The sequence below is a fragment of the Phyllostomus discolor genome, chromosome 2 (assembly GCF_004126475.2).
Source record: "Phyllostomus discolor isolate MPI-MPIP mPhyDis1 chromosome 2, mPhyDis1.pri.v3, whole genome shotgun sequence".
NCBI classification, from domain to species: Eukaryota; Metazoa; Chordata; class Mammalia; order Chiroptera; family Phyllostomidae; genus Phyllostomus; species Phyllostomus discolor.
The window spans coordinates 41,455,813-41,471,539 of record NC_040904.2 but is presented as its reverse complement, the minus strand read 5'-3'; the positions used below and the strand labels follow the sequence as shown (position 1 = coordinate 41,471,539).

Here is a 15,727-nt window from a genome sequence, read left to right as displayed (position 1 = left end):
ATTTCAGCCTACGAAATTTCATCTACGGTTGAAATTCAACAGACACCACTTGCAAAGAAAGCCCATGTTATTATTTTCCGTAACTCTCATTTTCCGCCGCCGACCCGGCAGTCGCGTAGCTCGGTGCGGTTCTGGTACCTGGGGACCTCCGGCGACTGCACCGGGGGAACTATCCTGAGCTGCACTTTCAGGGGAGGTTATGCTGGCGCCTGGCTACCCCAACAAACCCCTGGAGGGGTAAATTGCTTTGCTTCTCTGAGTCTTAGAAAAAGGTTGCTAGACGTCGGCGAGGGAATTCTCAACCGGAAGTTTCGCCTCTGGGTCTGAGCGCTTCCTGTGTGGTAACTAAGGGCGCGAAGGAAGCCCTTAGCAACCACGGAGAAGCTTTGAGGGTGTGTCGTGTTGCTTCTGGCGCTGCTAATGGGCCTCACAAAAAGGAGAATCTTTTCGCTGCACCTGTACCGTTTGCCGTCATGAGTAGCGAATTTCTGGCAGAGCTGCACTGGGAGGATGGGTTCGCCATCCCAGTTGCGAACAAGGAGAACAAGTTACTGGAAGATCAGGTGAGGATCAGGTGAAGAAGGTTGGGGAAGAAGGGGGTCTTTTTGGGGGGGAGCAAGGGTGAGTTTTCTGGTTGGCAGGAATACCCCCGTCCTTTTATGTCTCTTCTTTCGTTCCCTAGTCCCACCTCTTCTCTGTCTAACGCTCTTCGGCACCACCTCTACTTTCTCCCTCACCTGCCTGCCCCTTTCCGTACTTGCTAAGCATTACAAACTCTTGTAATGAAACGTATTGAAACGATAATTGATATTCAGGACTATAAAATCCGAATCTTTACTCCCTCCTCCTCTTCCCCTTCGCGTACTCATTTCCAGACTGTGGGACAGAAGAAGAAAGTCTGGTTCCGGCGCGCACTTTCCCCTTCCTCAGAATTAAGCGCGTTTTTGCAATGGGGCTTCTAAGGTTTGCGTAGCAACAGTTACTTGCGGATGTGTATAAACAAAACTCTTCTGGTGACATTTCTCTGCCTATGATGTTTCGAGTTGAAAGTGACTCGAAGAAATGTTTTTAAGAGGGACGTTCCCGTAAGAATGTAAAATGTGCAGCTTTTCAAATGGGGGATTACAGAATGTTGTAAAATATTTTAGCCGTAGGGAATATTTTACATCAGCTTGTAACCAGTGCATAGTAGTTGTTCAAAATAAAATTGCACCCAGCTCAGGGAACTTGAAAAAACCTTCAGCAACCAGTCTAAAGTTCCATCACATGACAACGTGTTGTGTGGAAGAGGATCCAAGAACAGATGGTGTTTACTTAGAGAATGGAAAAGGTTTTCTATCCTCTGAAAAATGAAAATGATGTGATGATTGGGGGTGGGGGACTGGTGAGTGGAGGTGGAAGAGGGTATGGGGGATAAATGGTAATGGAAAAGATACAATAAAAAATGAAAATAAAAATCCTTTGCTCTTTATTTTTTCAAAATATTCTGACCTGTTTACTCATGCTTAATTCAGATGGCTGCAGTTTTTGTTTTCAATGGAGGGCAACATTAGGGAATGTAAGAGATCTAGCACTAAGTACTGAGGCATAGTAAGATTAAGAAGTATCCAGCTCTGGGTTTAGATCCTACTCACCAGCACTGAGCCAGTATCATCTTCTGTAAACTGAAGATAAGTAAAATAAATATCTCATAGGGCTGTTATACAGCTCTAAAGACATTAATGTATTAATAGGTTCAAGTTCCATTCAAATGTTAGTTTTTGGTATTAGTGCCATAATTGCCTCACAGGATATTATATACATATTACTTGTATTAGCTATTTGAAAAATATCACAGAGCAATGAAAAAGAAGCAGCATGAAGGGCCATAATTACTTCACCTGAATAAATTCTGATATTGAAAAAGCAACTCCTATACATTGAAATATTCAGATAGAAGTGTATACAATAAAAAAAAATAAAATGTTGCCTCCCAAAAGTATGTACTGTTGACCATAGAAGTGACTATCCTCGTATAAACAAATATTCCAGACATCATGGTCTATAATACATAGCTTGAAAGTCAATCAGGAATATTTAAAAAGTGGAATGCTACTATGCATGCTGTTTTTTTCTTATCCTCACCCAAGGACATTCTTATTGTTTTTATTTTAATTACTTAAAAAATTTATTATTGCTGTTCAAGTACAGTTGTCTCCATTTTCACCCCACCATGGCCCCCTGCCCCATCCATCCCTGCCTCCTGCCCTTGAACCTACCCCCTTTGGCTTTGTCCATGTGTCCTTTATACATGTTCTTTGATGGACCTTCCCCTGTTTTCCCCCATAAACCCTGTCCTCCCTCCCCTCTGGTTACTCTCAGTTTGTTCTTTATTTCAATGTTTTTGGTTATATGTTGCTTGCTTGTTTGTCTGCCTTTTGACCCAGCAATACCACTGCTGGGATTATACCCTAAGAATCCTGAAACACCAATTCAAAAGAACTTGTGCACCGCAATGTTCAAAGCAGCACAATTTGCAATGCCCAAGTGTTGCAAGCAACCTAAATGCCCATCAGTAAATGAGTGGATCAAAAAACTGGTACATTTACATGATAGAATTCTATGCAGCAGAAAGAAAGAAGGAGCACCTACCCTTGGCAACAGCATGGATGGAACTGGAGAGTATTATGCTAAGTGAAATAAACCAGGTGGTAAAAGACAAATACCATATGAGCTCACCTATAAGTGGAACCTAATCAACAAAACAAACAAGCTTGTTGCTTTTAGAGAGAAGGGAAGGGAGGGAAAAAGAAGGAGACAAGCATTGATGGGTTGCCTCTTGTGTGCTGCCAGACTGGGGACCAAACCCACAACCTAGGCATGTGCCCTGACCAGGAATCAAACTTGCGACCGTCTGGTTTACTAGATGATACTCCAACCAATTGAGCCACACTGACCAGGGCTATATATACTATTTTTAACACAAAAATTTAAATTTAAGTTTAGTTACATTTAAGAGAGAAAAAAAGAAAGGAATTGTTGAATTTCAGGTATTGCTTGATTACAAGAGATAGTGATTGCTAAAAAATTTGTTTAACATTAAGAAAAACTACACAAGAGAAAAATGAAATGGTTAAATTGTTGTTTTAAAAAAAATTTTGTTCCAATTTTAGGCAGTATGGGTTGACTGTTTGTTCTTTCATCTTTTTAAATGAAGACATTAGCTCTCATCTCATATTTCTTTACACATTCTTTTATCCCTTTAAAATATGGATTTTATTATTTTTTTATTATCAAGGCTTATTTTATTTTCATTCTATCAATGCCCTTAATTTACTGCAAGTGTTTAGTATTAGTTTTATATTTAAAATGATTTCATTGACTTTAATGTAACCAGTTTTACTCAGTTTGTCTTTTCTTGACTATTTTTTTTAACCCATCTTTTGACTGGTTGTGTTCTACCCTCAAAGGAAGGGCCCGTTGTACTATGTTTTCAATTCCTTGCATCCTCAGTCACCAGTTTGATTGCTTGCATTCCTTGCTTTAAGTTTATATCAGATCTTCAAGACACTTTCTCTCCTGCTCCTTCCTTTTGCAGTCCTATATTTTCCAATATGGACAATTTTCCTGCAGACCTATTTCCAACCTGTTAACATGTGAATTCTCTTTTTTCTCCTCTAACTGGCTTGTCACTGTATTTCCCAGATCACATATCTTCTTCTTTTGGGGATTATTCTCTTTTTTTGATGGAATACTTTCTTGTGTCTCCCTAAGAAGGGTGTATGGGAGGTAAACGATCTAATTAAAATATTTTTATTTGCTCTAACATTTGATGGTTATATGACTGGGTAGAAAATTCTAGATTAAAAGTAATTTCTTAGTAGAATTTGGAAAGTATTGCCCTATTGTCTTTCAGCAGTGTGTAATTTAATATTTGAATGCTTTTCATTTCTTTTTTTAAAATATATTTTATTGATTATGCTGTTACAGTTGTCCCATTTTCCCCCCTTTATTCCCCTCTGCCCTGCCCTCCCCCTCACCCACATTCCCCCACCCCTAGTTCATATCCATGGGTACATATAAATTCTTTGGCTTGTACATGTCCCATACTATTCTTAACTTCCCCCTATTTTGTACCTACTATTTATGCTGCTTTTTCCCTGTACATTTCCCCCTATTCTCTCCCCTCCTTCTCCTCTCTGATAACCCTCCATGTGATCTCCATTTCTGTGATTCTGTTCCTGTTCCAGTTGTTTCCTTAGTTTGTTTTTGTTTTTTTTTTTTTAGGTTTGGTTGTTTTAGGTTTGGTTGTTAGGGTTTTTTGTCATTTCAAACTGTTCCTAGTGTTTGAGCTTCTTTTCCTTAGTTAGGTCCCTTTAACATTTCATATAATAAGGGCTTGGTGATGATGAATGCCTTTAACTTGACCTTATCTGGGAAGCACTTTATCTGCCCTTCCATTCTAAATGATACCTTTGCTGGATAGAGTAATCTTGGATGTAGGTTCTTGCCTCTCATGACTTTGAATACTTCTTTCCAGCCCCTTCTTGCCTGCAGGGTTTCTTTTGAGAAATGAGCTGATAGTCTTATGAGAACTCCTTTGTAGGTAACTGTCTCCTTTCCTCTTGCTGCTTTTAACATTCTGTCCTAATCTTTAATCTTGGCTAATGTAATTATGATGTGCCTTGGGGTGTCCTTCTTTGGGTCCAACTTTTTTGGGACTCTCTGAGCTTCCTGGACTTCCTGGAATCCTATTTCCTTTGCCAGGTTGGGGAAGTTGTCCTTCATTATTTTTTCAAATAAGTGTTCAATTTCTTGCTCTTCCTCTTCTCCTTCTGGCACCCCTATAATTCAGATGTTGGAACATTTAAAGATGTCCTGGAGGTTCCTGAGCCTCTCCTCATATTTTTGAATTTTTGTTTCTTCATTCTCTTCTGGAGGTTCCTGAGCCTCTCCTCATATTTTTGAATTTTTGTTTCTTCATTCTGTTTTGAATGTCTTTTTCTTCCTTCTTGTCCACACCATTGATTTGCGTCCCAGTTACCTTCCCTTCACTGTTGGTTCCCTGTGCATTTTCCTTTAATTCACTTTTCATAGCCTTCACTCTTTTCTCTATTTTGCAACCAAATTCAACCAATTCTGTGAGCATCCTGATTACCAGTGTTTTGAACTGTGCATCTGATAGGCTGGCTGTCTCTTTGTTGCTTAGTTGTATTTTTTCTGGAGCTTTGATCTGTTCTTTCATTTGGGCCATTGTGTGTGTGTGTGTGTGTGTGTGTCTCCCCATACCTGTTATGTAGTGAGGGGTGGAGCGTTAGGTGTTCACCAGGGCAGGGCAACACATCACTGTGTTGTGATGCTGTATGGAGGGGAGGGGTCCAAAAGGAAACAATGGTGCTTGCTCAGCTCTCAGCAGGCTGTCAGTCACTTCCTCTGCCACCCACAAACAAATTGGGACCTTCTGGTGTTGATTCCAGGGTGGGTGGGTTTGTGTATGTTCTAGGACCCTGTGGGTCTCTGCAACAAGCTCTCCTGTGAGGCTGGGAGTTTCTCCTGCTGCTACCTCAACCCCTACAGGATTTTTCAGTCTGAGATTTTGAGGCTTTATTTCCCCACGTGGGAACTCTGGGTTGCGTGGTCTGTCTCACTCCCCAGTTGTTCCTCCTGGTTTATCCACATGGAAATATGGGACTGCCTGCTCTGCCAGCTGCCACCTCGCCTGGTCCATGAACTGCCACCCTGTCCACCCTGGTCCTCCAGCCACTGCCTTGCCACAGCAAGTCCTCTCTGCCCTGGCTGCCCATCTGTACCCCAGCTGCCTGTCACCGCCCCTCCTACCTCTCTGGATGAATGTTTCTTCTTTAACTCCTTGGTTGTGGGACTTCCATACAGTTCAATTTTCTGGCAGCTCTGGTTGTTTTCTGTCTTTAAATTTGTTGTCCCTCTTTTGATTGTGGGAGGAGGCACAATGTATCCACCTGTGCCTCCATCTTGGCTGGAAGTCCCTGCAGTGAATTTCATTTCTTTTTAAGTTACTTTTTTTAACCTCTGGAAGTGTTTAGGGTTTTTTTTCCATCTTTACAATGTAGTTTTTATTTTGGCAACTACATCAAGCCCTTTTTAATTTTCAAGTTATTTTCTTGTTGCTTTATTGTACTCCATGGTCTTGTTTTAGGAGTACAATATCACTTCCAATCTCTCTGAGTGTGTGTGTTTGTGTGTGTTTAGTTCTTTTCTTTTGTGTCTTTAATTATCTGTTTCCTCTAGGATCTTTTTGTTTGCTTATCTAGATATTTCTCAGATGATGTAAGTTTTCAATAAATATCTGGTGGTCTTGCATGTACTTTTTTGTGTAAGAAAGAGGTTATAGAACTCTATGGGGAAGAAGTTACCAATAGGAGGTGTTAATCATGCTTTCATTAAAAAAGAGATGCTTTTTGGGGGTTCATTATGCAATGATAAAAGTCTTAATTGATGAAGAAAATAAAAGTTATAAAGCTGTATGCACCAAACAACACAGCAACCAAGTACATAAACACAAGTAGACTTGACAAAAATACAGTTATAGTGAGAAAATGCAATATTGAATGCCTCAGAATTGGATAATTCTAATAGACAAAAATAGAATATAAAGGGTATAAATAATGCAATAAAAATAAAAACAGAGAAAGCACATATCCTTTAAATAGAGAATATACATGTTAAAAAATATGTCTGTAAGACATTTACAAAGGTAGATCATGTGCTTGGCCATGACTAATGAAAACTTTAGTGCATTAAAAGTGAACAATAAACCTTAAAGACACTATGCTAAGTAAAATAAACTGGACACAAAAGGACAACTAGTGTACTATTCCACTTATATGAGATAGTTAGAGTAGTCAGATTTATAGACACACAAAACAGAATGGTGATATCCAGGGAGGAAGGAGAATGGAGAGTTAGTGTTTAATGGTACACAGTTTCCATTTGGGAAGATCAAAAATTTCTGGAGATAGATGGTGGTGATAGTTGTACAACAATGTGATGCACTTAATGCCACTACTTAATGTACCTTGCAAAATGGTTAAAATGGTTAAACCATTTGACATATGGTTTAAAAATTAGTGATAGAAATTTTATAGGTCACATTCTCTGACTATAAGCCAATAGAATTTGTGTTAATTTAAAAAATGATCCTCTGTTGTTAGAGACTGAATGTTTGTGAGCACCTCCCCACCAAACCTTACATATGTCGAAGCCCTAAAGCTTAATGTGATGGTATTTGCAGGTGGGGCCTTTGGGAGGTAATTAGGTTTAGAGGAGGTCATGAGGGTGGGGTCCTCATGATGAAGGTTAATGTCCTTACAAGGAGAGAAAGAGAGAGCAGAACTCTTTACTGGGTGTGAGGACTGGGTGGCAGGCTGCAAATCAGGAAGAGAGATTTCACCAGAACTAAACTGACTGGCATCTTGATCTTTGACTTTCCAGCTTCCAGAACTGTGACATATGGTTTAAAACAACAGAAATAAATGTCTGTTGTTTAAGCCATGGGTCTATGGTATTTTGTTTTGGCTGTCTGAGATGACTAATAAATCCTTAGGCAAGTTTCTCAGAAATATATTCCTGGATCACTCTCATATCAAAGAAAAATTGAAAAGGAAAAGTCACCAGTTAGAAAACTATAAAAGGAGACTGCTTCATACCCACATCCATGGGAAATATCAAAACTTGTACTTCAAGAAAACATAGCCTTAAATGCCTTCATTTTGAATTAGTGTCTTAGTTGGCCTGGGTTGCTTAGTACAATTCTGTAGACTGAGAGATTTAAAAAACAGACGTTTATTTCTCACAGTTCTGAAGGGTAGAAGTTGAGATCAGGGTGTTAGCATGGGTGGGTTGTGGTGAAAGCAGGCTTCCTGGCTTGTAGATGTCTGCCTTCTTGCTGTGTTTTCACACAGCAGAGAGAGAGCCCCACTGGTTTCTCTTATTATAAGGACACCAGTCTCATTGTGAGTGTCCTACCCTCATGTCCTAATTTAAACCTCCTTACCTCCCAAAGACACCCCTTCCTGATACTACCACACTGAAGATTTTGGCTTCAACATATGAGTTTGGGGGTGACACATTCAGCTCATAACCATCAGTAAGATGAAAAATAAGAAACTAAGAACTTTTAATAGATTAAAAAGGACCACAAAGTAAACAAAAGAGGGGATTAAATATTGAAATTAATGAAATATGAAGCAAAAATACATATTTAATATTACTTAGTAAGTTTAATAAAATATAGGGCATAACAATTGAGTACATCAGTATTTTTCTTTCTTCCTTAGTTTAAATTTCAAATATTTTTCTTATGTGCTTCAGTGAATTGTGTTTTGCATCTCCTAGTTTGTAGCCCCATCCTGCAGACCATAGCTCAAGACTATAAAGCAGCATATTTTTGTTTTGTTGAGCTTTTATGTTACTTTGAGGGATGACATATTCTAATAATCCTGAGAATCTATCTTGTATTTTCTAAAGATTTTTTTTGCATTTACATTGTTTTGTTTTTACTTTGTTATAATTCAAAGACATAAAATACATCAAGAAACAGGTTCTAAACACGTGAGAGTTAATTCTGTTCTGTTAAGCTTACCCTTAAATTTACTGGTTTTGAATAGCCATTCAGGCAGGAGATAGTGTGCCTGGTGTCCAGCTACTTTTCAAATTTATGGTTTATGGTCTGTTTTTTGTTGTTGTTGGGTGTTGTTACTATGCTCTTGTTTGATTTAGAGATCTTGCCATTTAATTATGGAACATAATCTCATTTTTTTCTCTTTAAAATGCATTTTAGCTATGGAAGCTGCTAATGTTGCAGATCTGAGAGAGATTTCTATTCTGTTTTAATATGGTGCTATTTTTTTCCACAGTAATCTCCAATTCACGGTACTATTTTATAATGGAAAGGGCAATACATTTTTGAAGTTCAAATGGATATCTTAAAAAGCAGAGTAAATGAATACTTAATTTTCTTTTGAGTTTACATCCTTTAACATAGTAAACATTTAGTAGACTTTGGATAATCATTGTGTTTGTTATTTACAGTTGTCAAAGCTGCAGGATGAAAAGTCGTGCTTGCAAGATCAGCTACGTGACTATGAAGAGCGAATTAATGCTCTGACTTCTCACCTCAAAAATGTTAAGCAAGAGTTCTCATTTACACAGGTATATAATGTTGACATTCATGTTAATTATATCACATGTTCTCATGGGATATCTCCCATTGCATTTACATCTGTGATGTTATTCTACAGATATAATAGGAAAATTTAGCATAACTAAACTATTGTGAACATAACCTTGAATTTGAAAGTAGGTAGAAAAAAGCCTTTGAGGAACTCACTACAGCCCACAAGTTCCAAGAATAATTAATTCATTTGAAAGGAGAAATCATCATTCAAACAGTCTAATACAATGTTAGGCAGCAGATTATCTGAGAAGGGGTACAGTAATGCAGTGAGAAATGATGACTTGAAGCAGAAACAGACCTAATATAACACATAATAGAGTTTCTGTCTACTTTTAATTATTCAGCACAACCAACCCACTGGGACCATGTGGAGTGGAAACAAACAGACCACATACTTCCATAGGCCTTAGGGCACCACAGTCTTTTAGCGTAGTTTAAGAACTGAAATTTATAATGACAACCCTGAGATAAAAGAAAAGTTAAGTTATATTTAGGAGACAGTTTAGGATAACTGGAGAAAGTATAATGCATTTTAGAAAAATTAACACAAATAATACAAGTTAAAACTTAGGGTAACTAATTAAAGCATCTGTTTTATGGACAATCTACTCATGTGTAGACTCTCATTCCCTAATTATGCCCAGCAAATTAGTCAGCTCAGCACATCAGCATTGGAGAGTTTACTAACTTCCATTTCAAACTATCTTTTTAAGTGCATCTACCTTTCTTTGAAAAATTATATAATTCTTAAATATGAACAAAGTCATTTTTAATGCCAATTTGTAATTAGTATAGATAAGTAACAATTTTATGCTTTAACAAGTCTTATTAGAAAGTTAAACATTTAATGTACTTTTAAAACAATATTCAAGATTTTTGAATCCTGATATGATTGAGTAATTAATAAATTATTAGAAACAACATCTTTTCCTCAAGTTATTAAACCACTGAGTTGGGGATCTGAGAGAAACTCTTTGTAGGAATATTTTATTATAGTCAAACCTCAGTTAACTAGGATAATAGCCACAATATAAACTGTGGTTTTATTTTCCTTTTTTAAAAGATTTTATTTATTTATTTTTAGACAGAGAGGGAGAGAAACATCAATGTGTGTTTCATGCGTCCATACTCACATGCCTCATACCGGGATCTAGCCTACAACCCAGGCATGTGCCCAGACTGGGAATCCAACCAGCAGGCCCTTGGTTCACAGGCCAGCACTCAGTCTACTGAACCACACCAGCCAGGGCTAAACATTGGTCTTCTGCAATTTTTCTAGACCAACATAGTATCTGGAAATTACTAACAATAATATTTTCTCTCAGCATGTTCTAGGAACTAACTTTCTTAAAAGTAGTAGGCAATACTGAATACACCGAATCACAGAGTCTAATATAGTGGCATGTTTAAGAGAAGTGGAATTAATAATACTTAATTTAAGCATTTTGTGGTAACTTTGTTATGTTTTTGCCTAATGGATTATTATAAATAATTTTTAATATTAAAATTTAAAAAGTCTTTCTACCTTTAATATCTTTCTGCAGTCTCTTTGCAAAGCAAGAGAACATGAGATTGAAAGTGAAGAGCATTTTAAGATCATTGCTGAAAGAGAACTGAGTAGAATGAAGACTGAAATCCAGCGGCTGCAAAGTGAGATGGCTTCAGTACAGGAGAAGAAAAGTGATAAGGAAGTATGTGTTGAAATGTCACTTAAAATTCTGGGCCATTGTTCCTTCTTCCCTCACCAAACAAACATAGACTTTTTTTTCTGTATGGGAAAGGCATTCATTAGTTTCCTGACATTTACTTACAGTATTTTCTTGGACAATAAAAAGTACATGGAGCTGTGATCTGAATGGAACAATGACAGAATGTTACACTTATTTTTCCAGCGTTCATTTACCAAGTACTCACTGAGCCTTACTATGTGCAAAGTGCCACGTTGGTTGCCTGTTATACAATATTAGCCATAATTTATACATAAGTGATTTTAAAAGCTTCATTTTAAAAAATCACTTAATTTTGAATTTCATTCTTTATTCAAAAATTTTACCTTTCATATTAACTTATCAGCTTGTGAATAGTATTAAACTACTGTACCTATTTTTTTCCTTAGTTTTTAGTTATGTGATTTGGGCACTCTTCCCAAATTTGATTCTCTTTGCATATGCATATGAATATGAAATGCACACATATATGTATATGTATACGTATATACATATATATTTTTTTAATCCTTAATCAATCAATATGCTTATTGATTTTAGGGAGAAAGGAAGGGAAAGAGAGGGTACACATATATATTTTATTAATTTGTATTTGTTTGTATATTCATCAGTTTCCTTTTATGAACCCTGATTTGTTAAATGAATACAGGTACAGAAATATTTTTATCTTAACTGCTATATTATTTCAATTAAAAGTGCTTCTGGGCACATGCCTGGGTTGCAGGTCATGGCCCACAGCAACCGCACATTGGTGTTTTTCTCTCTCTCTCTTTCTCCCTCCCTTCCCTCTCTAAAAATAAAAATAAATCTTTAAAAAAAAAGTGCTTCCATAATTTCTGTATAAGAGGGCTCTTGAGGCAATAATCTGGTTGGAAATGGAGCAGAAGGGGATTTGTGTTGGGCCTTAGTTAGCATATCAAGTGTATTATTTTTACTAAGATTGCATATTCACCTGGAGTGGCAGTGGTGGAATGAAAATGGGATTGCTTTGGGGGAACTACCATAAAGCCTTTTCAAGAAAACTTTGGCTCAACTACTGTTCTCATCTTGTATAATTATTTCTCCTCTGCTTTACAACTAAAGAAGTAAAATAAAAGTGTGATAGTTATATAATTAAATATGGTATATTCATCTGGAGGTCAGATACAGGGACAGGATTTGTTTCCTTTTTTATATGTTCTGTACAATATGAAATATTATGTTTTATTTTAGTTCATGTAGTAAATAATATTTTGTAATTTCCTCATCCCCTCTCTTTGGGTATTAGAGTAACATATTTAAGTTGACTCATAAATTGGATGGTTTGAAATGTCAAATGAACTGGGACCAGCAAGCACTGGAGGCCTGGTTAGAAGAATCTGCTCACAAAGACAGCGATGCCCTCACTCTTCAGAAGTATGCACAACGAGATGATAATAAAATTAGGGTGAGAAATTAGAAATTATTATGTTAGGTTTTCTCTGAATTTGTAGTGTGTTAACCTTTGTATGTAAGTCAGACTTAGAATTTCAAAGAAGTAGTTCTTAAACTTTTGGGGGGGTCAGAGTTTCCTTTCAGAATCTAATAAAGCCAAGTATCCTCTCTATAAAAATGATTATATACAAATACAAAATTTTGCTAAAAGTTGTTTAGATGCTTTGAAGTCCATTGACCGTTTAAGGATCCTTGGACTCCAGGTTAAGAATCCTGACTGAGAAGGGTTCTCAAAAGCATTTCAGAAAAGTTTTATGCTTGAACTATGTTTAAGTATTTTAACTTGTTTTGTCTAAATCATAACTTGACAGTTATGTATAGTTTTTGCTAATTCGAGACCTTAATGCTATTAATTAATATGTTATTATAATCATTATTTAAAATCTACTTGTAGTGAAATCTGGTAATACTTTAGTATTATGAAACTTGCTACTTTCTAATAGACTTAATACAAAATGCATTATTTTAAATGGAAAATTATTTAATCTTTTTTCCTAACATACTTAAATATATATTACAAGTCTTTTAAAAAACAACTCAGTTTTAACTGCAGCACTTTGATGTTAAAAGATAAAGTGCATATATTTTGTAGGTGTTTTAGATATCAAATACATATATATCTATAATATAATACTCAACATGAGATGTGCTAACAGCTTTTGAGTTAATCAGTGATAATCACGACTTATTTTTGCGTGTTGCTCATAGGCGCTGACTCTGCAGTTAGAGAGACTGACTTTGGAAGGTAATCGGAAAAAAAAATTACTTGACAATGAACTTACAGAGACCCTAAGTGCACAGGTTGGTGTAGTGAAGATTTTTATTTTGTAATTGTCAGTGATGTTTGCAAAAGCACTTACATTCACAGAAATGTTATTTGTTCTCTATTTGACAGTTAGAATTGGAGAAAGCAGCACAAGATTTTCGTAAGATTCATAATGAAAGACAAGAACTCATTAAACAATGGGAAAACACAATAGAACAGATGCAGAAGAGAGATCAAGACATTGATAACTGTGCCTTGGTAAAGTAGTTATTGGGTCCTTGCAAAGTTCAGCTGTATTTATCTCTTTTGTATTTAACTAACTCATTTCAAACATAAATCACATTGTTATTTGAAGTCACTTTTAAAGGAGATTTAGTAGTTTTGGTAAATGTTGTTCAGAGTTGACTCTATATCCATTTAGAAATGTGATTTTATATATATTATTTCTGACATTATGACAAAGACTAAATCCTGCTGTCTCTGAAATGTGGGACAAGAAAAAGCTAGTGGATAATGTTATTGAGGTAAAATCAATGCCCTACTTACACATGGCTGTTTAAGGCGCCCTGGATCTAACATGTGTGCTGTTGGTGCACACAGTTAGGTGCAGGGGAATGGGATTTATGGAGAGCCAAGAGAAAGAGGGGAGAGTCAGGCAAGAAACCAGGATGGCAATCAAATTTCGCTTTTGAGGCTGAGGCACCAATGATGGGGTAGAAGCTTGGAAAGGGAGGAATACCACGCTGATTAAATGCAAAGCTAATGTTATCTTTTGCTACTTTTGAAAAATTTGGATCTATTTTTTGGAATTCATTAAGAGGTCAAATAGTGATGAGTAAAAATGGGAAAATTAGGGAAAGTTGGGATGGAGAAGAGATTGAGAAGGAAGGAAGACAGACAGATGAGATGTGTTACCATTCTGCATCTAGTCCATGGAAAGGCATTTGGCAAGCAGCTCAGACCACTGAGCTCAGAAATTTGATACCTGGGTGCGGTTTACTTGTTATATGCCACTATTATTTGCAAGTGTGTTATTCTGTTGTTCTAAATTTCTGTAAGTGACTAACATTTTATCAACAAAATGGCATATACCTCCCTAAGAGAGACAAGGAGAACCAATCTTAACTATAAGTTCCTCTTAATTCTTAACGCTGATGTTGGTTACTCTTTCTTGACTTCTTACTGCTTTCAAACAGCAGTTTTTGACTACTTCCTCTGCATTAATAAAATGTGTCCAATCTAAGACTGCACATCCACAATTGAATTCTCATACAACCCCACAGCTGAATTGACACAGCCTGCTGATTTGCGAGCATACACAACTTGTCATACTCACAGTGGTTCCTTACTTACAGGTTGATATCTCCTGGCTGTCTACTGTAGGAGAATAGGGAGGGTGCTAAGAAGCAGCTCCTTAGGTAGAAGTATGCTTCTTAGTGTTGATCAACTGGCTCCCGACCTGTAACATTTCTGATTTCTGTGGTGAATCAGCTTCCATACCAACATGACTCCACTGAACACAGCACTGAGGAGAGACGTGCAAGTCAGCGGTGGTGAGCCAGGGAGACCAGCCCACGTCACTGGAGGATAAATCGGAGATTAGATACTTTTCTTCCTTTTCCTCCAGAACAGTACCTGCCTTCTCAGTGTCTTCTTGGCAGGAATCTGACCACAGATCCTGAAATTGGCTTCTCAAAAGAAACTGTTACATTATTTAGGAATATTTTTTCTATTATGCTTTTATTCCAGTGTAAAAATTTTGAGATATTACTTATAAGCATTACCTATATGAAAATTTAAATGTGAAGGCAGCACTGTTAAATAATGTGAACATTAACATAGATATTAAAGTATCTGATTAAGTAGTAGAAAAATCAATATAAGGCAGGAAATTGTAGAATTTTATATATAACTTTTGACCTGCCATTTGGTTGAATGAACACAGCAGATACATAGAATGCTACAATTATAGAATGTTAATTGTTACAGAGAGCAGACAGGAATACTAGATAAAACAAGTTTTTTTCCATGCTGTGCATTTCAAATGTATATCCATGGAATATGCTAATATGTACACTATTATATGGAGCATTTCTAAAACTTACTGATTTCAGATCACAGACCTCCCCCAACCCCATCTCCTGGGATAAGTTGTTTGGTGGGACCCCATTTTGGAAAACTTGAAAGAAATGTATTTTAGGATAAATTTTTCTTCTCTAAAATATTGCATTGATCTTTTTATTCCCCAGCTCTACAATCATCTTTGTTCCACATTGCTCAAAAGTCTATCCTCTTTAACGTGACAATTAAAAAATTGAATTTCTTCACTGTTTGGCTCCAACTTCTACCTTTCCAGTCTCATCCCTTTCATCAGCCCATTCCATCCCTGCCCTCCCACCCTGTGCTCCAACCATGCTGGAGTTTTTATGCATCTCCATTTATCTTTTTAGGCCTGACCTAACTTAAACCTCTTAGATAGTGCCTTTTAATAGTAGCTCTTGGGTAGACTTTATTCTTTGTTTCTGCAGTACTTGGTTTACATCTCATTTACTACTTTGTATATGCTAT

At 36.8% G+C, this 15,727-nt stretch overlaps 1 protein-coding gene across 2 annotated transcripts in view; it reads left to right on the top strand.

Annotated features, from left to right (window-relative positions):
• The first annotated feature begins 355 nt into the window (after positions 1-355).
• Positions 356-15,727, top strand: part of CCDC39 (coiled-coil domain containing 39) — a 49,217-nt gene continuing 33,845 nt past the window's right edge. The window contains exons 1-6 of one of the 2 annotated variants that reach the window (XM_028505085.2): positions 356-563; positions 9,049-9,168; positions 10,738-10,884; positions 12,188-12,346; positions 13,102-13,194; positions 13,289-13,417. In XM_028505085.2, coding sequence (XP_028360886.1) covers positions 474-563; positions 9,049-9,168; positions 10,738-10,884; positions 12,188-12,346; positions 13,102-13,194; positions 13,289-13,417 — 738 coding nt within the window. In that variant the 5' untranslated portion in view covers positions 356-473. The remainder of the gene's footprint in view (positions 564-9,048; positions 9,169-10,737; positions 10,885-12,187; positions 12,347-13,101; positions 13,195-13,288; positions 13,418-15,727) is intronic. The other variant, XM_036017734.1, reaches the window with a different exon arrangement.